The 24,330-nt window shown below is 58.9% G+C and overlaps 2 protein-coding genes across 5 annotated transcripts in view; both read left to right on the top strand.

The window, feature by feature from the left end:
• Positions 1–51: 51 nt before the first annotated feature.
• Positions 52–19,717, top strand: COPE (COPI coat complex subunit epsilon). Of its 2 annotated transcripts, XM_001137259.5 has the most exons (10): positions 52–187; positions 6,341–6,403; positions 8,314–8,414; positions 12,277–12,429; positions 13,761–13,814; positions 14,508–14,589; positions 15,941–16,096; positions 18,786–18,854; positions 19,287–19,361; positions 19,508–19,717. In XM_001137259.5, the coding sequence occupies exons 1-10, from the start codon at positions 62–64 to the stop codon at positions 19,553–19,555; spliced, it is 927 nt and encodes a 308-aa protein (XP_001137259.2). In that variant the 5' UTR covers positions 52–61; the 3' UTR covers positions 19,556–19,717. The 2 variants fall into 2 exon arrangements, with proteins under 2 accessions (XP_001137259.2, XP_001137095.1); XM_001137095.5 differs by lacking the exon at positions 15,941–16,096.
• A 2,495-nt stretch (positions 19,718–22,212) lies between these two features.
• The window catches only part of CERS1 (ceramide synthase 1), a 27,245-nt gene continuing 25,127 nt past the window's right edge, over positions 22,213–24,330 (top strand). For 2 of the 3 annotated variants that reach the window (XM_016935543.3, XM_054673170.1), the window contains exon 1: positions 23,068–23,403. In XM_016935543.3, coding sequence (XP_016791032.1) covers positions 23,155–23,403 — 249 coding nt within the window. In that variant the 5' untranslated portion in view covers positions 23,068–23,154. Of the gene's footprint in view, positions 22,667–23,067; positions 23,404–24,330 lie in introns of those variants that run through there. The other variant, XM_063801368.1, reaches the window with a different exon arrangement.

Here is a 24,330-nt window from a genome sequence, read left to right as displayed (position 1 = left end):
AGGTGTCTTGCTTCCGGCCGACGTGTCTTTCCGGAAGAGGAGCTGGTGAGAAGACAGCGAAATGGCGCCTCCGGCCCCCGGCCCGGCCTCTGGCGGCTCCGGGGAGGTAGACGAGCTGTTCGACGTGAAGAACGCCTTCTACATCGGCAGCTACCAGCAGTGCATAAATGAGGCGCAGCGGGTGAAGGTGCGGCCGTGCAGGGGCGCGGGGACGCTGGGGGCGGAGGCGGAGGACGCTTTCTGGTGGCCGCGAGCCGCGTTCTGCGTCTAAAAACTTTCTCTTTTCTTCTCGCGTTTTTTGGGCCACCTCTTCCACAGTTCAGTGAGGAGTAGTCACTGTCCCATGACAGAACCCAGAGCAGTAACAGTTTACGGTACTGCTCACTCGTACAGCGTTCTCTCTGCGCCCTTGAAAGTGTTTTGAGTAAGGGAGGTGTTTATGCCACTGTAGTGACAATAAGCCTATTTTGTTCAGCCGTACCTTCAGTTCCCGTGAGATGGAGACTGTTGCTTATCCTCATTTTACGGATGAGAACCCTAAAGTTCAGAGAAGGACTTTCCCTGCCCAACCAGCCTGGTTATTTCTCCCAGAGCTTACCCATTCATTCATTCATTCTTCATTGAGCACTTTTGTGGACGGGCACTGTATTCCGCTGGACTCAGAATGATAAACACAGTTTCCCAGCGCAGTGGCTCAAACGCCTGTAATTCTGGCGCTTTGGGAGGCCGAGGCGGGCAGATCGCATGCGCCCAGGAGTTAGAGACCAGCTTGGGCAACATGGAGAAACCATGAGTCTACCAAAAATTAGCCGGGCGTGGTGGCGGGCACTTGTAATCTCAGCTACCGGGAGGCTGAGACAGGAGAATCGCTTCAACCCGGAGGCCGAGGTTGCAGTGAACCGAGATCGCGCCACTGCACTCCAGCCTGGGTGACAAAGTTGTAAGAATTAAAGAGGAAAGAAACACGAAAGGTGGCTTGCCAGTCAAGACAGGTTTATTTTAGAGAAAACAAACCTGAGAGGCGCCTTCTGGCGGAGTTGGGTCAGAGGCACACTCTTTTACAGACTAAGAGTTTTTAAGGATTCAGGGTCGGAGAGTTTATCAGAGGCTTGAACTGCTTCTGTGTCTCTTCGTTGTGCCTATCTGGGAGGGAGAGTTGTGTGTCTGTTCCCATACATCTTTCTTTTTTCTTTTTCTTTTCTTTTTTTTTTTTTGAGATGGAGACTCGCGCTGTCGCCAGGCTGGAGTGCAGTGGCGTGATCTCGGCTCACTGCAACCTCCGCCCCCAGGTTCAAGCAATTCTCCTTTCTCAGCCTCTCGAGTAGCTGGGATTACAGGCGCGCGCCACCATGGCCCGGCTAATTTTTGTATTTTTAGTAGAGACGGGGTTTCACCATGTTGGCCAGGATGGTCTCCATCTCTTGACCTTGTGATCTGCCCGCCTTGGCCTACCAAAGTGTTGGGATTACAGGTGTGAGCCACCGTGCCCAGCCTCCCATACATCTTTCTGCAGCTGCAGGCATACCCCCCTACTCTGCTTTTAGCTTGCCTATTTTAGTGCACCTGAAGGGAAAGGAATGTGCTTATTAAGGCCCACTGTTTTACTGGGGCCCATTGTATGAAGGTGAAGTTTGGCAGTTACCCAAGAAATTTTCTTCCCACTCTCTCTCTGTCCGAGCTGTCTTTCTGTGTTTTACTGTCTCCTCTTTCTGGCTGCTTGTAGTTAGAAGTGATTTCCTGGCCGGGCGCGGTGGTTCACACCTGTAATCCCAGCAGTTTGGGAGGCCGAGGCGGGCGGATCACCTGAGGTCAGGAGTTCGAGACCAGCCTGACCAACTTGGTGAAACCCCGTCTCTACTAAAAAATACAAAAATTAGCCGGGCATGGTGGCAGGCACCTTAATCCCAGCTACTTGGGAGGCAGAGGCAGGAGAATCGTTTGAACCCGGGAGGTGGAGGTTGCAGTGAGCCAAGATCCAGCCATTGCATTCAAGCCTGGGGAACAAGAGCAAGACTTCTCTATTAAAAAAAAGAAAAAAGAAATTTCCTTAAAATGCATGAGGCTAGAAAGGGGGCTGGAACTTAAAGTGGCAGTGTTTGTCTGAGATGTTGGTGCTCTTACTATGTCAAAAGTGAGACCCTATCTCAAAAAAAAAAAAAGAAAAAAAGAATGTTTCTAGTAGGCTTTCTTGTCTTCACCAGAACCCGCCACTGGAAAAAGAAAAAAAAAAGGCAGAGGGAGATTTGAGACACAGAGATGATGGAAGCAGAGATGGGAGTGATGTGGCTACAAACTGAGGAATGTAACAGTCACCAAAAGCTGGGAGAGGCAGGGAAGTATCCTCCCCTAGAGCCTTTGGAAGGAGTGTGGCCCTGCTGACACCTTGATTTGGGACTTCTGGGCTCCAGGACTGTGACTGTGAAGGAATACTTTTTTTTTTTTTTTTTTTGAGACAGGATCTCACTCTGTGTCACCCAGGCTGGAGTGCAGTGGCATCCTCCTCCTGGGTTCAAGCGATTGTTCTGCCTCAGCCTCCCAAGTGGCTAGGATTACAGGTGCCCACCACCACACCCAGCTAATTTTTTTTTTGTTTTTTTGTTTTTGAGATGGAGTCTTGCCCTGTTGCCCAGGCTGGAGTGCAGTGGCACGATCTCAGCTCACCACAACCTCTGCCTCCCGGGTTCAAGCAGTTCTCCTGCCTCAGCCTCCCTAGTAGCTGGGACTACAGGCGTGTGCCACCACACCCAGCTAATTTTTGTATTTTTCCTAGTGATGGGGTTTCACTGTGTTGGCCAGGCTCGTCTGTAACTCCTGACCTCATGATCCGCCTGCCTCAGCCTCCCAAAGTGCTGGGATTATAGGCATGAGTTACCGTTCCGGGCCTAATTTTTGTATTTTTAGTAGAGACAGGGTTTTATCATGTTGGTCAGGCTGATCTCGAACTCCTGACCTCAAGTGACCTGCCCGCCTCAGCCTCCCACAGTGCTGGGATTACAGGTGTGAGCCACCACGCCTGGCCAGGAATACTTTTTTTTTTTTTTTTTTTTTTTGAGACAGAGTCTAACTCTGTCACCCAGGCTGGAGTGCAGTGGCACAATCTCAGCTCACTGCATCCTCTGCCTCCTGGGTTCACACCATTCTCCTGCCTCAGCCTTCAGCGTAGCTGGGATTACAGGTGCCTGCCACCACGCCCAGCTAATTTTTGTTTTTTTGTTTTTGAGATGGAGTCTTGCTCTGTTGCCCAGGCTGGAGTGTAGTGGCATGATCTCAGCTCACCACAACCTCTGCCTCCTGGGTTCAAGCGATTCTCCTGCCTCAGCCTCCCGAGTAGGTGGGATTACAGGCGTGCGCCACCACACCTGGCTAATTTTTGAGGAACACATTTTTTAAGCCATCTGGTCTGTGGTAGTTCATGACAGTGGCCTGAGCAACCTCAGCCCCACCTGAGGTGGCCCCAGGGAGAGCACCTGGCAGTCTTTGCCCTTTGCTGCCTCCAGCACTAGGCTACCATCATGACGTTTCTGGGTTTCTGACATTTGCCAGTTGCCCACAAGATGGCAGGCACCACGCAGCTGTTGGGGTTGAAGCAGCTCATAGGCCTTGAGTTGCTGACGGCCCAGTGCGGTCAGATCACTGGCTACAGGGACAGAAGGGAGGAGTTACTACCCCCAAGGTTTCCGGCTACAGGGCCCCCATCCTGTCACCCGCCTTCCCAAACAGTACCCTGATTCCTCAACCATGGCCACATCTTAAGCCACCTGGGGCCAGTGCTGGGGCCATCCTAGGGCCAGGTGACCTTGGTGGATGTGGCCTCCTGGCTTTGGTGGTTCCTGGGCTCCCAGGTGATCCTAGTGAGCCCTTGGGGTTGAAGAGCAATGCTCTCCCACCCCGGGGACACACATGCGTCCTGATGGTAGGATCGTCCCTGGGAGTCGAGGAAAACCACAATGGTTCCAGAGCCTCACGTCAGGGTCACGGTCTGCACATTTGTTGTTGTTATGCTTCCCGGCACTCTTGTCTCTCCAGTGCACTCTGCAGCCTCTGAGCACTTCCGCACGCACAGTCTCCTGGGCACCTGCATTTCACACAGGGGCGGCTGAGGCCACCCTGGTGCCCCCGATGGCGCCCCACTGTGTCCTCACTTTGAAAGCCCAACAGCCAGCTTTTGTCTCTTTTTTTTCCCTAAAGATAGACAGGGTCTCACTCTGTCACCCAGGCCGGAGTGCAGTGCAGTGGCATGATCATAGTCCACTGTAGCCTCGACCTCCCAGGCTCAAGTGATCCTCCTTCATGAACCTCCTGAGTCGCTGGGACTACAGGTGCATGCTACCACACCTGGCTAATATTTATAATTTTTTTATGGACACAGGGTCTCAGACCGGGCACGGTGGCTCATGCCTGTAATCCCAGCACTTTGGGAGGCCGAGGCGGCTGGTTCACAAGGTCAGGAGTTCAAGACCAGCCTGGCCAATATGGTGAAACCCTGTCTCTACTAAAAATACATGTAGTCGCGGCTACTCGGGAGACTGAGGCAGAAAAATCTCTTGAACCCAGGCGGCAGAGGTTGTAGTGAGCCGAGATACACGCCACTGCACTCCAACCTGGGTGACAGAGCAAGACTCCATCAAAAAAAAAAAAAAAAGACTATGCTTTTTGCTATGTTGCCTATGCTGGTCTCAAACTCCTGGGCTCAAGCAGTGCTCCTGCTTTGGCCTCCCAAAGCACTGGGTTTACAGGTGTGAGCCACCACACCTGGCCTGTCTTTTTTAACTGAGGGTGGCATGTGGCCCTGGGCTAGTCACCTAACTGATGTCCACCTCAGAAGGTTGGTTGAGAGTTACTTATTTATTTTTTTATTGAGATGGAGTCTTGCTCTGTCACCTAGGCTGGAGTGCAATGGCGTGATCTCGGCTTACTACAGCCTCTACCTCCCGGGTTCAAGTGATTCTCCTGCCTCAGCCTCCTGAGTAGGCGCCCGCCACCACACCTGGCTAATTTTTGTATTTTTAAGTAGAGGCGGGGTTTCACCATGTTGGCCAGGCTGGTCTGGAACTCCTGACCTAATGATCCACCCACCTCGACCTCCCAAAGTGCTGGGATTACAGGCATGAGCTACCATGCCCGGCCTATAATATGTTTCTTTGCATACTTGAAAAGGTACATCTTTCACCTGTCCATCCCATTTGCAGGTGGGGCTCGATTTCTGCAGCCACCACCCTCCGCATGCCTTTGACATTCTTCTAGGAGTTATTTATTTAGATGGCATCTTGTTCCAAATCATAGCCAGATACCCACTCTGGCTACCAGGGCCTGAGCAGAAGCTGCTGGGTCCTCTTGGCAATGGCAGCCTGAGTCAGGCTGGGGCCAGGTCTGCGGCGGCCTGGGATGAGGACACGTTTTGACATCCACGCTCCTCCCTCAGGCTGGGGAGAAGGAAGAGATGTGGCTTGGAATCTGTGGTTCTCAGCTTCAGAGGACAGGGCAGAGTGACTCCCCCTGGTTTGGGCACTGGGTCCTTTGACCCTGTGCCTTGACAGCTGGCAGGCCTTCTTGCTGACAGCCTTCTCAGTCCCCTCTGTTTAGAGGTTGTTGGAGTGGCGATGCCAAGGTGGCTGGGCCCCTTCCCAACTGTACTTTCCTCTCGAAGCCCCCAGGGGCCTGGGCGAGCACCCTCAGGCCATGGGCTGAGCTGCACTGTGCCCACCTGCCATGGGCACCCTGGGAAGTCAGCCAGCCTCCGGGGGCAGCATGCAAAGCTGTGTTCTGGAGGAGCGGCCCCAGCCTCCCTGCCTGGCCTGGGCTCAGGGGCAGCTTCATTATCATCCCAAAATGGATGTTGCCACAGGTTACCTCCCTCTTGCTCCTCAGTTCTGTGCAATGGCTGGGCTGTGGGGGTGTGGCCCAAGTACAGAGCCATTCCCAGGGTCTCCCCTGGCCAGGGCTGGACACAGATGTCACCACACTGGGGCAGCCAAACTGAGCTCAAAATGTCTTGAGACAAAAGCAGAACAAAATCAAGCCACAGTGGCCCCATGTCCAGAAGTTAGAGGTGCGGGTACCACCCTGGCTTCTTAAGTGTGGCTGGGACAGACACTGAACTTGGGAGCAAGCCTCCTTCCTGGGGTGGTGTCAGCGCGGGATGAGATCAGGCACCCCCCGTGTAGGGTACCCCCAGCAGAGGCCACTCGGGCTACGGAGGATCAGGGCTGGGACTCAGACCTCCAACCCTGCCGGAGAAGCCACCTGTCCCCAGTGTACAGGGGCCTGTCTGTCATGCTCACCCTGTGTGGGCTGCGCTGGGCCTCCCACTGTGCGTCCTGACTCACATTGGTTCCCACAGCTGTCAAGCCCAGAGAGAGACGTGGAGAGGGACGTCTTCCTGTATAGAGCGTACCTGGCGCAGGTGAGTGCGGGCCTTGGCCGGGGGCAAGAGTGATGAACAGAGTAGAGGGTGGAGCTGGGGACAGGAAGGCACCACAGAGTGGGTGGCGGGGACAGTAAACAAAGCAGGGACCCAGGCCTGCAGTGTTCAGTGACTGTAAACAGCCAGCGCAGCCAGCATGTGAAGGTGGCTGTGTCACGGAGGCCTGAGACTGCCAGGCCAGGGGGCCTGGGTCACAGCTTCTTGATTTTTTTTTTTTTTTTTGAGACGGAGTCTCACTCTGTCGTACTCGATCTCAGCTCACTGCAACCTCCGTCTCCTGGGTTCAAGTGATTCTCCTGTCTCAGCCTCCCAAGTAGCTGGGACTACAGGCGTGCGCCACCACGCCCGGCTAATTTTTATATTTTTAATAAACACGTGGTTTCACCACATTAGCCAGGGTGGTCTTGGACTCCTGACTTCATGATCCACCTGCCTCAGCCTCCCAAAGTGCTGGGATTACAGGCGTGAGCCAACGCGCCCAGCCAATTTTTTTTTTTTTTTTCTAAAATAATTGGTAGGAGCCAGGCACAGTGGCTCACACCTGTAATCTTTGGGAGGCTGAGGTGGGAGGATCACTTGAAGCCAGGAGTTCAAGACCAGCCTGGGCAACATAGTGAGACCCCCGTCTCTACAAAAAAAATTAAAAAATAAGCCAGTCATGGTGGCATGTGCCTGGAGTCCCAGCTAATTGGGAGGCTGTGGCAGGAGGATCAGTTGAGCCCAGGAGGTCAAGATTACAGTGAGCCGTGATCACGCCATTGCACTCCAGCCTGGACAACATAGCAAGACCTTGTCTCTAAAAAAATAAGAATGGGGGCTGGGCCCGGTGGTTCACGCCTGTAATCCCAGCACTTTGGGAGGCCAAGGCGGGCAGATCACCTGAGGTCAGGAGTTCGAGACCAGCCTCAACATGGAGAAACCCTGTCTCTACTAAAAATACAGAATTAGCCAGGTGTGGTGGTGCATGCCTGTAATCCCAGCTACTTGGGAGGCTGAGGCAGGAGAATTGCTTGAACCTGGGAGGCAGAGGTTTTGGTGAGCCGAGGTCACGGCATTACACTCCAGCCTGGGCAACAAGAGCGAAACTCCATCTCAAAAAAAAAAAGGCCGGGCGTGGTGGCTCACACCTGTAATCCCAGCATTTTGGGAGGCCAAGGTGGGTGGATCACAAGGTCAGGAGATTGAGACCATCCTGGCTAACACAGTGAAACCCCGTCTCTACTAAAAATACAAAAAAATTAGCCGGGCGTGGTGGCGGGCGCCTGTAGTCTCAGCTACTTGGGAGGCTGAGGCAGGAGAATGGTGTGAACCCGGGAGGCGGAGCTTGCAGTGAGCCGAGATCACGCCACTGCACTCCAGCCTGGGCGACAGAGCGAGACTCTGTCTCGAAAAAAAAAAAAATGGGGAAGGAACCATCTAGGAGGGAACACAGTGAGGGACGGGCCCCCAGCTGCAGATGTGACAGTGGTATCAGTCTGGGCATCCTCAGAGGGCCAGTAGGTGGGCAGGGCTGGCTGGGGGCATGTCCTGCTTTATAGAAGCGCACGTCACAACCCCCATAACTGCTGCTGCCCTGCCCCCAGGTGACACGCCCTTCACCTCACCACCAGAGGTGGACAGCTGCCAGGGGATAGACAGTAACCTACCAGGGTCCCTAGCTCAAGGCATGGGCAGTGTGGCCCTGCAGATGAGGGCACACCTGGCTGCTCATGACAGGTGACGCCATGCCACCCTCCACAGTGTACTGCAGTGGAGGTGGCCCATGCTGGGCTGAGGGGTCCCTGGTGGGGCAGGGGCTTCCTGTCTGGGGCTCTCCCTGCCAAGCTGAAGACATGGAAGGAAATCCTCTGGGGTGGACGGGTGCAGCTGACGCCTCGTCCCTACTGCAGAGGAAGTTCGGTGTGGTCCTGGATGAGATCAAGCCCTCCTCGGCCCCTGAGCTCCAGGCCGTGCGCATGTTTGCTGACTACCTCGCCCACGAGAGTCGGAGGTGAGGCCCCAGAGAATGGGTTGGCCTGAGGCGTGGGGCCATCTTCAAGGCCTGTTGGTTATGAACCTGGGTGGGTGGGGGCATGGTGTGCAGCGCACAGCATCCCTCAGATTAGGCGCCTCTCCCATCTGCTCCCCTGCTGCTTTGTGCCTCAGTTTCCCTCACCTGCACAGCAGTGTGGGGCTGGTGATGGATCCTGCTTCAAAGGGGAGGGTCAGAGACAGTGCTGTGTGTGCACACGCCCTCATGGATCACAAGGCACTCTCTGAACCTAGAACTGAAAATATCAATTACCGAGCAGCCCTCTGCAACACCCAGAGCCCCAAGACAGCCCAGGGCGCAGCGGGGGCAGGGCCCTCCCATCAGTTTTCTTATTTATTTATTTAGAGACGGAGTCTCACTCTGTCACCAGGCTGGAGTGCAGTGGTGCGATCTCGGCTCACTGCAACCTCTGCCTCCTGGGTTCAAGTGATTCTTGTGCCTCAGCCTCCTGAGTAGCTAGGACTACAGCTGCGTGCCACCACGTCCAGCTAATTTTTGTATTTTAGCAGAGACTGGGTTTCACCGTGTTGCCCAGGGTGGTCTCGAACTCCTGAGCTCAGGCGGTCTGCCCACCTCAGCCTCCCAAATCCTATCAGTTTTCTAGTCCCAGCTAGTTGGGGACTGCAACCTGCCAGTATCTCCCCTGGAGCCCAGTGGGAGGGCAGGTGAGGCCACACCTGTCCTGCCCCTGAGCCACAGGCCAGCGTTGGTCAGACGCCCATGGGCGGCAGCCAAGGGGAGAGGGGGCTGGGCTGTGGGGACCCAGGAACCTTGCCCCCTCCTGCTGTGGGGTCGGAGTGAGGGTCTGACATGGGGAGACTGCTGTGATCCTGCTCTTCCTTGGCCCACGGAGGCAGTGTCCCAACTACCGCCTCCCTTCACTCAAAGAAACCTGGGGTTCCTGGGAGCTGACTCCTGTGCAGAGGCAGCATGGTGGGGTGAATGGTGTCCCCCAAAAGGTACGTCCATATCCTATCCCACATGCTTGTGAATATGATATCATTTGGAAAAAGGGTCTTTGCCGATCAGATTAAGAGATAAGGAGATGAAGACATGCTGGATTTAGGGTGGGCCCCAAAGCCAAGGACTTGTGTCCTTTTAAGAGATAAAAGGAGGGCTGGGTGCAGTGGCTCATACTTGTAATCCCAGCACTTTGGGAGGACGAGGTGGGCAGATCACCTGAGGTCAGGAGTTTTCAAGACCAGCCTGGCCAACGTGGTGAAACCACATTTCTATTAAAAATACAGAATTAACAGGATGTGATGTCTGTGATTCCAGCTACTTGGGAGGCTGAGGCAGGAGAATCACTTGAACCTGGCAGGCAGAGGTTGCAGTGAGCCAAGGTCGCACTAGTGCACTCCAGCCTGGGTGACAGTGGGAGACTGTCTTAAAAAAGAAAAAAAAAGGAAAGAGGCCCACAGAGTTAAGCCCATGTGACAACAGACTGGAGTGACATGTCTGCTAGCCAAGGAGCACCACGAGTGGCCAGCAGCCACCAGAGCTGGGAGAGAGGCTTGGGACGGCCTTGCCCTCCAGCCTCCAGCTGGAGCCAGCCCTGCCGCCACCTTGACTTCAGACTTACGGCCTCCAGAGCTGTGAGGAACAAATCCCTGTTGTCCTTAACCGCCCGGGCTGTGGTGCTTTGCCACAGCAGCTCCAGGACATTCAGACAGGTGACCTCCCAGGGCCACCGTTTCTCCCACCCTGCACTTACTTCACCAGCTGGAGTGAAGGCAGGGAACCCTGGGTCCCCCAGGAGCAGCAGCTGCTGTGAGCATCACAGAAAAGCAGCCCCGGAGAGCAGGCGGTCCAGGCAGGGGCTTGTGGTCCGTTCATCTGGCTGCACAGCCGCGACCTCATTGGCAGGACGCCCCGGGGACAAGAAGCATCCATTAGTAATTGGTTTTGGTTTTGATTTTGTTTTCTTGAGATACGGTCTTGCTCTGTCGCTCAGCCTGGCATACAGTGGCACAATCTTGGCTTACTGCAGCCTTGATCTCCCAGGCTCAAGTGCTCATCCCACCTCAGCCTCCCGAATAGCTGGGACTACAGGCACGCATCACCGTGCCTGGCTAATTTGTATATTTTTTAGAGATGGGGTTTTGCCTGGCCGGGCGCAGTGGCTCACACCTGTAATCCCAGCACTTTGGGAGGCCGAGGCGGGCGGATCATGAGGTCAGGAGATGGAGACCATCCTGGCTAACACGTGAAACCCCATCTCTACTAAAAATACAAAAAAAATTAGCCGGGCATGGTGGCGGGTGCCTGTAGTCCCAGCTACTCGGGAGGCTGAGGCAGGAGAATGGCATGAACCCGGGAGGCGGAGCTTGCAGTGAGCCAAGATCGCACCACTGCACTCCAGCCTGGGCGAAAGTGCGAGACTCCGTCTCAAAAAAAAAAAAAAAAAGAGAGAGAGATGGGGTTTTGCCATGTTGCCCAGGCTGGTCTCAAACTCCTGGGCTCAAGCGATCCGCCCAGTAATTGATTTTGTTGCTGTTGTTTGTTTTTGAGATGGTCTCCCTCTGTCACCCAGGCTGGAGTGCAGAGGTGTGACCACAGCTCACCGCAGCTTCAACCTCCCGGGCTGAAGCCATCCTCCTGCCTCAGCCTCCCAAGTAGTTGAGACTACAGGCGCCACCAGGCCCAGCTGACTTTCTTACTTTTTTGTAGAAAAAGGGGTCCTACTATGTTGCCCAGGGTGGTCTTGAACTCCTGGGCTTAAGCAATCCTGCCTTGGCCTCCCAAAGCGCTGGGGTTACAGGTGTGAGCCACAGTACCCGGCCCCATTGGTAATTGTAACACCTTAGGATGACAACATTACAGTACCAACGCTACGACAACTGGCAGTGTTTATACACCCTTGTGTGCTGGAGCCTCAGGAAGCTTTGTAAGATGGTCTTGGGAGCTCCTTGCTCCTCCCCTGCATGATCCCTGTAACATGGTCCCTCAGCACGGGGAAACAGACTCAGACCTGAAGTCACTTGTCTGTCGGACCTGGCACTGTGGCGAGCCCTCAGTGGAGCCTGGTTGGTATCAGACATGCCATGCCCTCAGTGACACCTCAGACACGGGCCCTGGGCAGACAGCCCCCAGACACGCGTGGATGCTTACGGGGTCACAGAGCCACGTTTGAACCCAGAAGAACACCAGCTTTGGTCTAGGGTGGCCCCCTCACCTGCCTTCTCTTTTTAGCTGCTCAATAGCCATGGGGAATGGAGGGTCTGGGTCCAGTTAGGGACACGGAGGCATGGGTGACCTGTGCCCTCGGAGCTGAGCCGGTCCTCAGCCTCGCCTGGGCTCAAGCCTGGCCCTGGCCCGCAGCACACTGGCCATCTTCAGGGTGCAGCTAGCACCCTGGGCTCTCAGGGACTGAGGGCAGCCGCCCTGGCATTGGGGGTGCCCCAGGGCTCCCATCCTTCTGCACGGCCCCTCGGCACCCAGGCCGACCTCCTGCTAGAAGACGTGGCCTTGAAGCCCACAGGGTTGATGGGTTATGGTCTGGAGTCCCAGCTGGGCCCACCAGCCTCCTCAGGAAGGTGGGTGAGGTTGGTGTGAGACTGACGGTGCCTCCTCATGTCCCCTTGGAGCGCCCCACCCCACATCTCCCGGCCTCGGGTCCTTTCCTGGCCCAGCATGAGAGGTGCTTCATAGGAACGGAGGGAGGACATGTCGGGACAGCTCGACGCTCGGCCTGCTGCTGCTCTGCACCCCCAGGGCCTGGCTCACCCTCTCTGGACCTGTCTGCTTCCAAGGAAGGGGACCCTCTGAGGTCCCACAGAGGCCACCCCAGCTGTGGGTCCTGAGCATCTCTGTCTTACAGGGACAGCATCGTGGCCGAGCTGGACCGAGAGATGAGCAGGAGCGTGGACGTGACCAACACCACCTTCCTGCTCATGGCTGCCTCCATCTATCTCCACGACCAGAACCCGGATGCCGCCCTGCGTGCGCTGCACCAGGGGGACAGCCTGGAGTGGTGAGTGGCCTCCCTGCTCTGGGGCCAGCCCAGGGAGGCAAGTGCCCCCTGCCACATCTCCAGGCTGCGCACGGCCTCGCTGGCTGTCGTCATGGGAGCAGAGAAAGGTGGTGCTGAAATGAGGCCCTGGCCTGCTGTCCAGGCTCCAGCTCCCCTGCCCAGTGTGGGAGGCACTCCCATCTGCGCACCAGGCTGCGGATCCAAGGACACGGTGCCCAGGCTGCAAACCCTCTGTTCCCAAGGGCAGAGCAGAAAGCGGCTTTGTCTCTGCTCGGTTTCTGTGTCCCCACCCCCCACGAAGCCTTCTGTGTCTCGGCCCTGGGCCCAGTCTCTCAGGCCTCCCCGGGCCCCCCATACCGGCCCTCCTCCAGGGCCCTCTGGGGTTGGGGTGCTGAAGCCCTGCAAGGCTGGTGCCCCCCTCCACCCTAGGATGTGACTCCGGGCCATGTCCAGGGCACTGGTCACAGAAAGTGTGTCAGTTCTTCCCCGTGAGCTGTCCCTGCAGTGCCTGCCTTCCACTGTGAGTTGCAAGCTGGGCATTTCATGGTCACTGTGGATCTGCTCCCATCCCACCTCCATCCACAGAGGGCTTAGAATTGCAGGGCGAGCCAGTCACGGTGACATGCACCTATGTTTCCAGCTACTTGGGAGGCGGAAGCAGGAGTATCCCTTGAGTCTGGGAGGTGGAGGCTGCAGTGAGCCATGATGGTGCCACTGCACTCCAGCCTGGGTGGCAGAGCCAGACCCTGACTCACACACAAAAAAGAAAATAAATAGGGATGTCACACTGTCGGCGAGCCGGCCGACTCGGTGCTGGTCCAGGTGCTGGCTCCTGTTGGCAGGAAAACAAGAACAAGAGGCCTCACTAATAATTCGTGATCACAGCCACCTGGGGCTGAGAGGGATGAGGGGACGAGGGGGCCTGCAGAGAGTGGGTGGCCCCAGGGCTCTGCTGCAGGTGCAGGTGCAGGGGCGGGTGCGTGGCCCTCCTCTAGGGCCTTGTTCCTGAGTGTTGATGCCTCCAGGGTGTCGAGTCCGGGCAGGGCCCTCCATCTGGAAGCACAGCCCATGGAGGCTGCTTCTCCAGATGGGCGGTGAGTGGGCCGGGGCCTGAAACCCCATCCTCGGTACCTCCCCCAGAGCTCCTGGGCCCGAGGAAGCTGAGCGGTGAAATGTGGGAGTGAGGGTGTCCTCCTCTGCTGGGCTGGGCTGGTGGTCCTAAGCACAGGACTTAGGAACATCCCAGACACACACAGTGAGCCCTGGGTGTGGAGCGGCCATGCAATGTGTCTGTGGCCACCCGCTGACCGCCCCCCCGCCCTGTCCTGCAGCACAGCCATGACAGTGCAGATCCTGCTGAAGCTGGACCGCCTGGACCTCGCCCGGTGAGCCCTCCCGCCCCTCTCCACCCGCACTGAGCCACAGCCCAGAGCGTCTGTGGTGCTGTCATTACTCTTGTTGTCTTTCCTTTCCATGGGGGTGGCTTGCTGTTGTTCAGCCCTTCCCTGCAGTATGTTCCCAGGGAGGAGGGCCATGGCTCTCTGTGCCTCAGTTTCTCTCTATGCAGTGGGTGGCAGGCCTCTCCCACAGGGTGAGGGTGGGCTTCATGGAGGGAGAGTGGAGGTTGTGCCCGGAGCAACATGTTACTTGGCCAGCTTGTAACTGTGCCGTGGGGCTGGCGGGGCCTGCACGTGGCATCACCAGGTCGGAGGCCATGGCTGGGGGTCCAGGACTCCCCTGCTGCCGTTTCCAAAGCCCTTGCCTCAGAGTTGTTCACACTGTAGTTCCGTTGCCCTTCCCTGCGTTCCATCCTCCATGGAGTGAGTCTCTCCTGAGCCCTACCTTGTGGTGGCCACCCTGGGGGGCCATAGCTGGCCCCAGTCCCACCTTCCCAGGGCCTGCACGTGGTCAGACGGGCAGGGTGGCTCGGGCACTTAGTCGTGGGGTATGAGCATGCAGTGGAGCACAAAGCAGGGGCCATCCCCAGGCTCCGGTGGGCCCCAAGTGGGGACAAGGCAGGGATGGCCAGGCCAGGGCCCTCGGCCACTCAGCCCCTCTGTCATCTGTCCCCGCCCCAGGAAGGAGCTGAAGAGAATGCAGGACCTGGACGAGGATGCCACCCTCACCCAGCTCGCCACTGCCTGGGTCAGCCTGGCCACGGTGAGCCCTAGGCCATGAGGTGGGTGGGCATTGCGGGCACCTGGCTGAGCAGGGTCTGTGGGCACCCCCACCTGTGCGTAGGCTGCTGGCCACTCCAGTGGGGCTCCAGGATCAGGCCGTGGCCCCTGCCAGCCTGGCATAACTCAGCCTTGACTCCATTCCGGGCTTCTCACAGCCAAGCGACTTGGCCAGAGCCAGAGCGAAGAGATGGTGGGGGCGGGGACAGGGGTTCCTGAGCCTGAGGCACAGGGGTACTCGAGGGTCTGGGTTGGCCTGGCAGGCCCTCCTCCCCTCAGGGCTTCCTGGGGTTTTCTGCGACTCAGCTTTGCTCTCCAGGGTCCTGGTCGCCAGCCAGGGACGGAGTTCAGTGTTCCCATAGCAGCGGTGGAGATGTCCTCAGCTCCCAGGCCTGGGCACCTCCGCCTGGCAACAGCCCCTCTCCTGGTTTCTGGGACTTGGCCCCCTTCTGAGCCACTCTTTTGTGTGGGCCTATTAAAATGTGCTTCCTGGCTGGTCGCAGTGGCTCACGCCTGTAATCCCAGCACCTCGGGAGGCCGAGGCGGGTGGATCATGTGAGGTTGGGAGTTCTAGACCAGCCTGACCAACATGGAGAAACCCCATCTTTACCAAAAATACAAAATTAGCTGGGCTTGGTGCCATGCACCTGTAAACCCAGCTACTCAGGAGGCTGAGGCAGGAGAATCGCTTGAACCCGGGAGGTGGAGGTTGCGGTGAGCCAAGATCGCGCCATTGCACTCCTGCCTGAGCAACAAGAGTGAAACTCTGAGAAAGAAAAAAAAAAATGTGCTCCCCGTCCCTGCCCGCCACGGGGCTGAAGCCTCACCCAGACAGACTTCCAGTGACCGTCTAGTGTGGTAGAACAGGCCCCGGCAGACCTCTCGGGTAGTTTGGGCTGTTTTCACTGCCTGCCTTGGCCTCAGGCTCCCCCTGCAAGTGTTCTGCTGTTCTGAGCAAGTGGACAGGTCAGGGCTGCTGGTCACAGAGCTGACTCCTCCTCCTCTGACGTGCCCAGTGACCCAGTGGTCCCCACTCAGACCCTGAGCCAGCCACCTGTGCACTGAGGCCCTGGAAGCCCCAGATTCCACCTCTGTGTACTCAGCACTCCGGGAGCTGGGTGGGAGGTGGGGCAGGAGGTGGCCACGAGTCTTTAGGCCCCATCAGCAGAGTACAAGTTACGGGTAGTCCCCATGGTGGAGTGGCTGTGCCTTGAACCGGGCACACCAGATTCGTCTCTGTGCAGTGCTGGAGTCCCCCCCGCTAGGGGAGGGGGCTGGCGGGGGAAGGGCCGGGCAGCAGGGGCACAGGCAATGATGCGGGACCCTCCCTGCAGGGCGGTGAGAAGCTGCAGGATGCCTACTACATCTTCCAGGAGATGGCTGACAAGTGCTCGCCCACCCTGCTGCTGCTCAATGGGCAGGCGGCCTGCCACATGGCCCAGGGCCGCTGGGAGGCCGCCGAGGGCCTGCTGCAGGAGGCGCTAGACAAGGTAGGCACAAGCCTGTCCCAGAGTGGGGACGGAGGGAAGGCCAGGCGGCCAGAGGGTGGGGTCAGGGCGGACAGAAACAAGTGTAGCAGAGACCCCCTGGGTGTGCGTGTGGCCCCACAGGGCTTCTAAGGCCCAGTCAGCAGCGAGATCCACAAAGCAGGGATCTCACCTGCAAAGAAATCCAGATTCTGGGCTCACAGAAATGGGGCATCTGGGCAGCCTGGGCCTCAGTGGTCTGAGCCGTCCTTGTTGTCACCTCAGCTGCCTGGCCCGGGACCTGCAAGTGGGACCCCTCACCTGAGTACATATTCAGTATTGGAGAGACACTCCCAGTCCTTATGTAGGGGAGAGTGTGCTGTGGACAGGAGCTCTTCGTTGAGAGAGCGCTGCCTGCCCAGGGTGGCTGCAGTCATCTCCTGCCTGATGTCTGCAGTCTTTTCTTTCTTTCTTTCTTTCTTTTTTTTTTTTTTTTTTGAGATGGAGTCTCACTCTGTCACCCAGGCTGCAGTGCAGTGGTGTGATCTCAGCTCACTGCAACCTCCGCCTCCTGGGTTCAAGTGATTCTTTTGCCTCAGCCTCCCAAGTAGCTGGGATTACAGGCGGCTGCCACCACGCCTGGCTAATTTTTGTATTTTTAGTAGAGACGGGGTTTCGCCATGTTGGTCAGGCTGGTCTCAAACTCCTGACCTCAGGTGATCCACCCGCCTCAGCCTCCCAAAGTGCTGGGATTATAGGCATGAGCCACCACGCCTGGCCATCTGCAGTCTTTATGAAGAGTTTATGTTATGTTAAATTAAAAATATATATATATTTTGTAAAGACGGGGTTGTTCTTGCTGTGTAGCCCAGGTTGGTCTCGAACTCCTGGCCTCAAGTGATCGTCCCACCTCAGCCTCCCAAAGCATTAGGATTATAGGTGTGAGCCACCATGCTTGGTGGATTTTTTTTTTTTTTTTTGAGATGGAGTCTTGCTCTGTCGCCCAGGCTGGAGTGCAGTGGTGTGATCTCGGCTCACTGCAAGCTCTGCCTCCTGGGTTCATGCCATTCTCCTGCCTCAGCCTCCCGAGTAGCTGGGACTAAAGGCGCCCACCACCATGCCCAGCTAATTTTTTGTATTTTTAGTAGAGACGGGGTTTTGCTGTGTTAGCCAGGATGGTCTCAATCTCCTGACCTCATGATGCTGCCCACCTCGGACTCCCAAAGTACTGGATTACAGGCGTGAGCCACTGTGCCCAGCCTGGATTATTATTTTTATAATCAGAAAGGACATCAAAGCTTTTTCCATTTTGGAGAAACGAATTTTGGGGGGTTTTTTGTTTGTTTTTTGAAACAGGGTATGCCACCATGCGTGGCTAATTTTTGTATTTTTTGTTAGAAATGGGGTCTCACTGTGTTGTCCAGGTTAGTCTTGAACTCCTGGGCTCAAACAATTCTCACCCTCCTTGGCCTTCTAAAGTGCTGGGATGATAGACATGCGCCAGTGCGCCCAGCTGAGAAACAGTTTTAATCTAGTGACAAACACTGGTGAAGCCCTCCTCCCTGTCTGACTTGCCAGGGGCTGAGTTATCATCAGAAAGTTGTTTGCAGAGCGGGGCGGGCCAAGGGGTATCAGGCTGGCCCCATCACAGGCCGGGTACTGCTCCTCCTGAGCAGGGTCCATCTTTAGCTCTGAGCAGTCAGGGCTGGTCAGGAACTCCCAGCCTGATGTGCAATCTCAGACAGGCTGTGTGTCCCTCGCTGCCCCAGGGGCAAGACTGGCGCCCTCCTCCACCACCCTGCCCCTCCCTGCCACCTGAGAACACTTGGATGCATGTTGTGTTCATGGCGGCATCCTCTGGGGGCTTTTGTTACACCTCTCAGGTGACACGTTCTGTGACTCACCAGTTAGATGACTCCCTTCTGTCCTTGTCTCTTGAAACACCACCTGGGGCTGGCTGGCCGTGCCCCTTGGCCCTGGTGGCCTCCCTGTGGCTGTGGTCACCCTGCATTCTTGCTGGGTTTTGGGAGGCACTCAGGTCCCCCCACTTCCCTTTGGAGCCACCTCATGGCTGCTCCTGTGAGCGCAAGCTGGTGTCCCCCTTCATGGTGGAGACTGAGGCTCAGAAAAGTCCGGTCTGCAAAAAGGTGCCCTGCCATGGGCCGCCGTGGGCAGGTCGGGCTCCGGGCGCGTCCTGGTTGGTGTGTCTGTGCTCCAAGCAGACACCTGGGCTCTGGCTGGGTCTCCTGGCCTAGATGTTTCCTAGGGTCCTGTGTGCTGGGAGCCTAGAGTGAGTGAGTCAGGCAAGGTCCCCTGCCGAGGTTTCCTTCAAGGCTCCTTGGGAGCTGGTGCAGGGGTGGCAGGTCTGCCCATGGCCTCGGGGTTTGTTGTACAGCAGGAGTTGAGGCCATCTGGGTCTGGGCCCCATGGCTTTGAGATGTGTGGGACAAATACAACCTTCCCAAGTCTCTGTAAACAAGGGGTCGTACCCCAGGCTGGACCACAGATGGGGAAACTGAGGCTCAGCGAGGCGGCTGGCCCCTTGGCACCGTATCATCTTGAGATCTCCACCTTGCAGAGCGGTGGGCAGTGTCAGTCCCACCCCACCTCTGAGGAGGTGACCTTGTGTGGTGCTGCCTGAGGTGGGGGTGACGGGCAGGCATGGGGGCTGGAGTGGCTGACCCTGCCTCCCCGTGTCTGCCTGTGTCTCCAGGATAGTGGCTACCCGGAGACGCTGGTCAACCTCATCGTCCTGTCCCAGCACCTGGGCAAGCCCCCTGAGGTAAGCGGCCCCCAGGGCTCCAGGCCAACCCTAATGTCCAGACCCTGGGACCCCAGCCTGGGGTCCAGGCCCTAATCCCTAGGCCCCTGGGAAAACTCTGTATACAGTATGCCTACCGCAGCCCACCTCCCTCACAAACCCTGTGCCCCCCAACCCATCCTCACCTGGGGCCCTGCCCGACCTGCTCCCCTGAACACCACAATACATCCCCCACCGTGTACGGAGGCCAGCTCCATGCCAGCGCCTCTCCAGGGGCAGGCCCATCCCTCCACCCCCACCCTGAAGGTTCTCCGAGATCAGCCCAGTCCCAAGGCAGGGTGAGGAGCCCCCTGGGGTATTGTGGCTCTTACCCCAATCCACCCCTGTCCAGCAGGTCAGAGCCACCGTGGGGTCCCCGTGTTTGGCTCACCTGCCTCCCTGCCTCCCCTGCAGGTGACAAACCGATACCTGTCCCAGCTGAAGGACGCCCACAGGTCCCATCCCTTCATCAAGGAGTACCAGGCCAAGGTGAGCGGTGGGGATGGCCTGTCTCCGAGAACCAGGCCAGGGGGCGCCTGGAGCTCAGCCTGGGCTCACATGCGCCCTCTCTCTCTCCCTCCACCTGTCTCCCCACACCCTGCCCCCACCCTGTGTTGCCATGTGTCTTGCTAAAGGAGAACGACTTTGACAGGCTGGTGCTACAGTACGCTCCCAGCGCCTGAGGCTGGCCCGGAGCTGTCAGGACCATGAAGCCAGGACAGAGGCCAGGAGCCCTGCAGCCCTCCCCACCCAGCATCCACCCTGCATCCCCTCTGGGGGCAGGAGCCCACCCCCAGCACCCCCATCTGTTAATAAATATCTCAACTCCAGGGTGTTCCACCTGATGATGTGCTCTGGTGACTTTGCTGGGGGCATGTGGGAGCTGATGCTCAGGGAGAGTCCTGGGGCACCGGAGTCCAGGGCTGTTCCTGGAGACCAGGGTCTGTGACGAGCAGCAGCTGTGCAGACCCCCACCCCGCCCCTCACACAGCCACAACCTGCTCCTGCCAGGCCAGAGGCAGCACAGCCCTGGCCCCTAGAGGCCACTGAGCAGTCCTGGTTGGCATCAGGGGAAACTGAGGCACAGAGAAGTCATGCCACTATCATGAGGGGCACCAAGATTCAAAATGAGAACCCCTAGTGGCCTGGAGGAAGTGGGGGCCAGGGCAGGAAAAACTCAGGCCTCAGCTCAGCAAAGCCGGAGGGGCCCTGCAGGGTCAGCGTTGACCCCAGGTGCTGCTCCTGCCGCCCCGCAAACCCTCCTCCAAGGCAGAGTCCTGCTGTGGCAGGGTCCTGGGGCCAAGCACCCAGCCGCGATGAGAGGCGGCCGCACCATTTAGGGAGGGAGGTGGGTGGGTGGCAGCAGGGCTGGCCGGAGCCTCCCAGATGTCACCATTGAGCTGTGCCCACCCGAACAACAAAAAGGAGCTGCCAGGCTAGGTTCTAGGGGGACAGGCACCCTGGCAGTGGGCATGACCGGTGCAGAGGTCCCTTGGTGGCACAGGGCTGTGAGGTCAAGGGGCGCTGGATGGGGATGCATGCCCTTTGACCTCTGAGCCTGGCCTGGGCTTATCTCCCAGGGAAAAGATAAGACACTGGGTTTCCCCAAGCCACACCCAGGCCTATTCATTTGAAACCAGACCCCGTCTCTGGTTGCCAGGGCAGGACAGCAAGCGACCCCCGCCCCCAGCCTGGTAGGGGAGGGAAGTGGCAAAAGAGGACTCCCTGGGCAGGGACATTAGGAGGGGTCCAGGCTGAGCTTTCTGGAGGGAGGAGACCTTGGGGTGGGTGGGGGGACACTGGCCTCAAGACTGACCTCCGCCCAGCCTTGGGTGCCTGGTCCCCAGCTGCCAGTAGAGCCGCCTTCCATTCCTGCCCTGCACCCACCCGTTGGCAGCCTCCTGGCTGGACCCGCCAAAAAGAAATTCGAGGCTGAGCTGGGGCTAGTGGGTGGGCGGGTGGCGCCTCTCCTGTGACCGATGGGCGCCATGGTGACCAGATAGTGCTGGCCGAGAGGGTGGAGGGAGGTGGCTGGGACTGTCCACGGCTGCCCCACAGGCCTGGCTGGACCTTTGAGAGCATATCCCCCTCGTCCCCCTCTGCCTGCCAGGCAGGTTGTGGCGTTAGTCACATCTCTGGCCTCCGGCTGGACCTGAACTATTGGCCAGGCCAAGCCTCGTGCCCCACCCCTACACTAGGCCCCTAGTCCACATGGAGTCCACGTTCAAGAATAAAGAGTGGGGCCAGGCACGGTGGCTCATGCCTGTAATCCCAGCACTTTGGGAGGCCAAGACAGACAGATCACTTGAGGTCAGGAGTTCGAGACCAGCCCGGCCAATATGGCGAAACCCTGTCTCTACAGAAAATAACAAAAATTAGCTGGGTGTGATAGCAGGCGCCTGTAATCCCAGCTACTCGGGAGACTGAGGCAGGAGAATCCCTTGAACCTGGGAGGCGGAGGTTGCGGTCAGCTGAGATTGCGCCACTGCACTCCAGTCTGGGCAACGGAGCAAGACTCCAACTCAAAAAAAAAAATGAGCTGTATGTATGTAGGGGCAGATGGTGACAAGTGCCAAGCAGACATGAAGACATGAGGGGCGTGTGAGACTTCAGAGTCGGGGGCAGCCTGAGCAGGTGGCAGAAGAGCCATGCAGGTACCTAGGGGAACAGCATTTCAGGAGGGGGGAACAGCTAGTGCAAAGGCCCTGAGGCAGGACAGAGCTTGGCATGTTGGAAGAACAGCAGAAAAGCCCACAGGTGGAGGGAAACAGGGCACTGTGAGGGCGGCCAGTGAGGACTTGGGCTTTCCCTGAGTGGAACAGGAGCCATAGAGGGCTGCAAGCAGACGAGGAACAGGCCAACAGCGTCGCAGCCACCTTCTCACCTCTGTGGGGTGAGGAGGAAGCCAGGATACCAGACAGAACCCCAGAGGGTAGTGGTGGTAGTGGTGGTGGTGGTGGGGAGGAGGGGGGCAAGGCTGTGCAGATGCAGAGAAGTGGCCAGATGCAGGGCCACCTGGATGTGTTGTGGGGGACTCGGTGTGGGGCAAGGGGAAGGTGTGTTCACCTGTGCCCCTGAAGTTCAGGTGCAGGTGTTTGCGAGCCAGCGCGGCTGCTGCAGGACTCATCTCTGCATCCTGCACCTTGAAGGCCAGGTGTGGGGACATCCTGCGGGCTAGGATGGGGGGGGGGTGCAGCAGTGCCTGGGGAGATGGCGGTCCTAACAGAGGTGACCAGTGTCTTCCTCGATGGCCTTCAGTGGCTTTGGGCACAGGGCCTTGTCAATGAACAGTGCATTGGAAAGTCACTTATGGTGGTCCCAATGATGTCACAGTCGATCCAGATTGGGAGTCCCTCCCACGTTGGCACCCACTCCTGCAGCCTCTCTGCAACTCAGTTATTAACCTGATGTTGGGGAGCCCCCCCCCCCCGGGTTCCCCAGGGTCACAGCAGCAAGTGACCCTCAGAGAACCCCCTAATCTCAGCAGCCCCCATCACACCTTTGTCCCAGTAGCCCGCTCTGCAGACCTGCAGAAGAAGATGCCTGGGAAGTGCCCAGGGTCCCCGCGTCCAGGCTGGAACCCCATTGCCAAGCTCCTGGTGTAGGGCAGAGAGCTGCATCTCCACTAGGTGCGCCTCCCAACGCCCTGGCGTGGGCCGTGTCCTTTTGAAGAATGAGAATGTTTCATTGAGCCTACGCCTCCTGAATGCGGGAGGGCCACGGGATGGTCCCAAGACTGTGCCAAGGCGTGCCAGGCCTCGGGTCCTTGAGAAGGAGCGAGGGCTCCAAGAACGGTGAGGTCGGAGCGGGCCGGGGCGATGGAGCGGGAGCGGCGTGGCGTGCTGGAGGGCCGGGAGGAGCGGGGGTCGCCAGTCGAGGGGACTGCCTGCTAGTGTCCCCCGTGCCCCCCGTCACGGGCACGGCGCGGTGGGGTGGGGGAGCGGGGGGCGCGCGGGGCAGGCATGGGGGCGCGACACGGCGGTGCGCGGGGTCTCTCGGGGTCCAGGTCCAACGGGCCCCCAGCTCCGGCCCCCGCGCCTGGGTTTCTCTGCTGGGAAACGGGCAGGGGCGCGGGGCCGCCTCCAGGGCGCCCCGCGTCCCCGCTGGCCGCCCCCCAGCCGCGCCCCCAGCGGGGCGGAGCTTGCGCCGGTCCCGCCCCTCCGCCCTCCGCTCTCCCGCCCGCGCGCCCCCGGCCCAGCTGCGGCGCGTGACGCGGGGCGCGCGGCTCCGTCGGCTACCGCGGGCGGGCGCAGGCGACGGGCACGGCGGGCGAGCGGGCGGTATGGCGGCGGCGGGGCCCGCGGCGGGGCCGACGGGGCCCGAGCCCATGCCGAGCTACGCGCAGCTAGTGCAGCGCGGCTGGGGCAGCGCGCTGGCGGCGGCGCAGGGCTGCACGGACTGCGGCTGGGGGCTGGCGCGTCGCGGCCTGGCTGAGCACGCGCACCTGGCGCCGCCCGAGCTGCTGCTGCTGGCGCTCGGCGCGCTGGGCTGGACCGCGCTGCGCTCCGCGGCCACTGCGCGCCTCTTTCGGGTCAGTGTGGCGGGGGGCCGGGACGAGGGGACCCTGGACTGGGGGAAGCCGGGACCGGGGACCTGGGGCCGCCGGCGCGTTCCTTTCTTCCAGCGCTGGCTGCTGCGGATTAAGGGGTCGCCGGAACGTGGGTGGGGGCCTCGGGCTGGAGAGGCCCAGGACGTTGGAGCCCCAGGATAAGGTCTCTCGGGCCGCCGCGCGCCCCCTTCAGACAGTGCTGCGTGGGGGAACCGGGTAGATGCGGGGGTGTGGCCGGGCTGGGGTGAGTCTGGGACATGGGGGGCCCGAGACAGGTGGGATGTTTGAGACGTGGGGGACCGAGGCACGGCCCTTTCCGGTCAGTTTGGGACCAGGGGGCCCCGCGCGGTGGATGGCTCCGGCCACCGCGCGCTCTTTCCGGCAGGGCCGAGCCAGACACTGAGAAGCCCAGGACCGGGAACGGGAGGGCTCGGCGCACCGCGGCCTGCGCCATGCGCCTCCCTGCCATGCGGGCTGCGCCCCGGCCCGGAGCGAGGTCCGCTGCCCGTTTTCTGCTGGGTCCGTGCGGCGGCGGGGCCGGCTTGCCCGCTGTAATCGGGAAGAGGCAGGAGCTGCCCGGTCGCTGCCTTGTGCCTATCTGGGGTCTGCGCCACCCTCCGACCAGGGATGGCAAGGGCCTGGGTGCTCTGGCCACGCCAGTGGTCGCTCCCTTGGAGGTGACATGGCCCGGGGCTTCAGGGTTGGACTGTGCTGCCTCCAAGAGGCAACAGCAGAATTCCCCAGTTTCTGCTGAGACCATCGCCCCTGCGAGAGAGTGACCATGATGGTGACATTGGCGCCTGACCCCACTCACTTCCCTGGGGAGGGGTCGCTGTGGCAGGAGCTGGTTGGAAGGTGTTTGGGCCTTTAGCTTGGCCTGGACACCCCCGTGGACCAGCTGGTGTCACC

This window comes from Pan troglodytes, chromosome 20 (assembly GCF_028858775.2).
Source record: "Pan troglodytes isolate AG18354 chromosome 20, NHGRI_mPanTro3-v2.0_pri, whole genome shotgun sequence".
Taxonomy (NCBI): Eukaryota; Metazoa; Chordata; class Mammalia; order Primates; family Hominidae; genus Pan; species Pan troglodytes.
The sequence above is the reverse complement of the archived record's forward strand: the minus strand, read 5'-3'. Positions and strand labels throughout refer to the sequence as shown.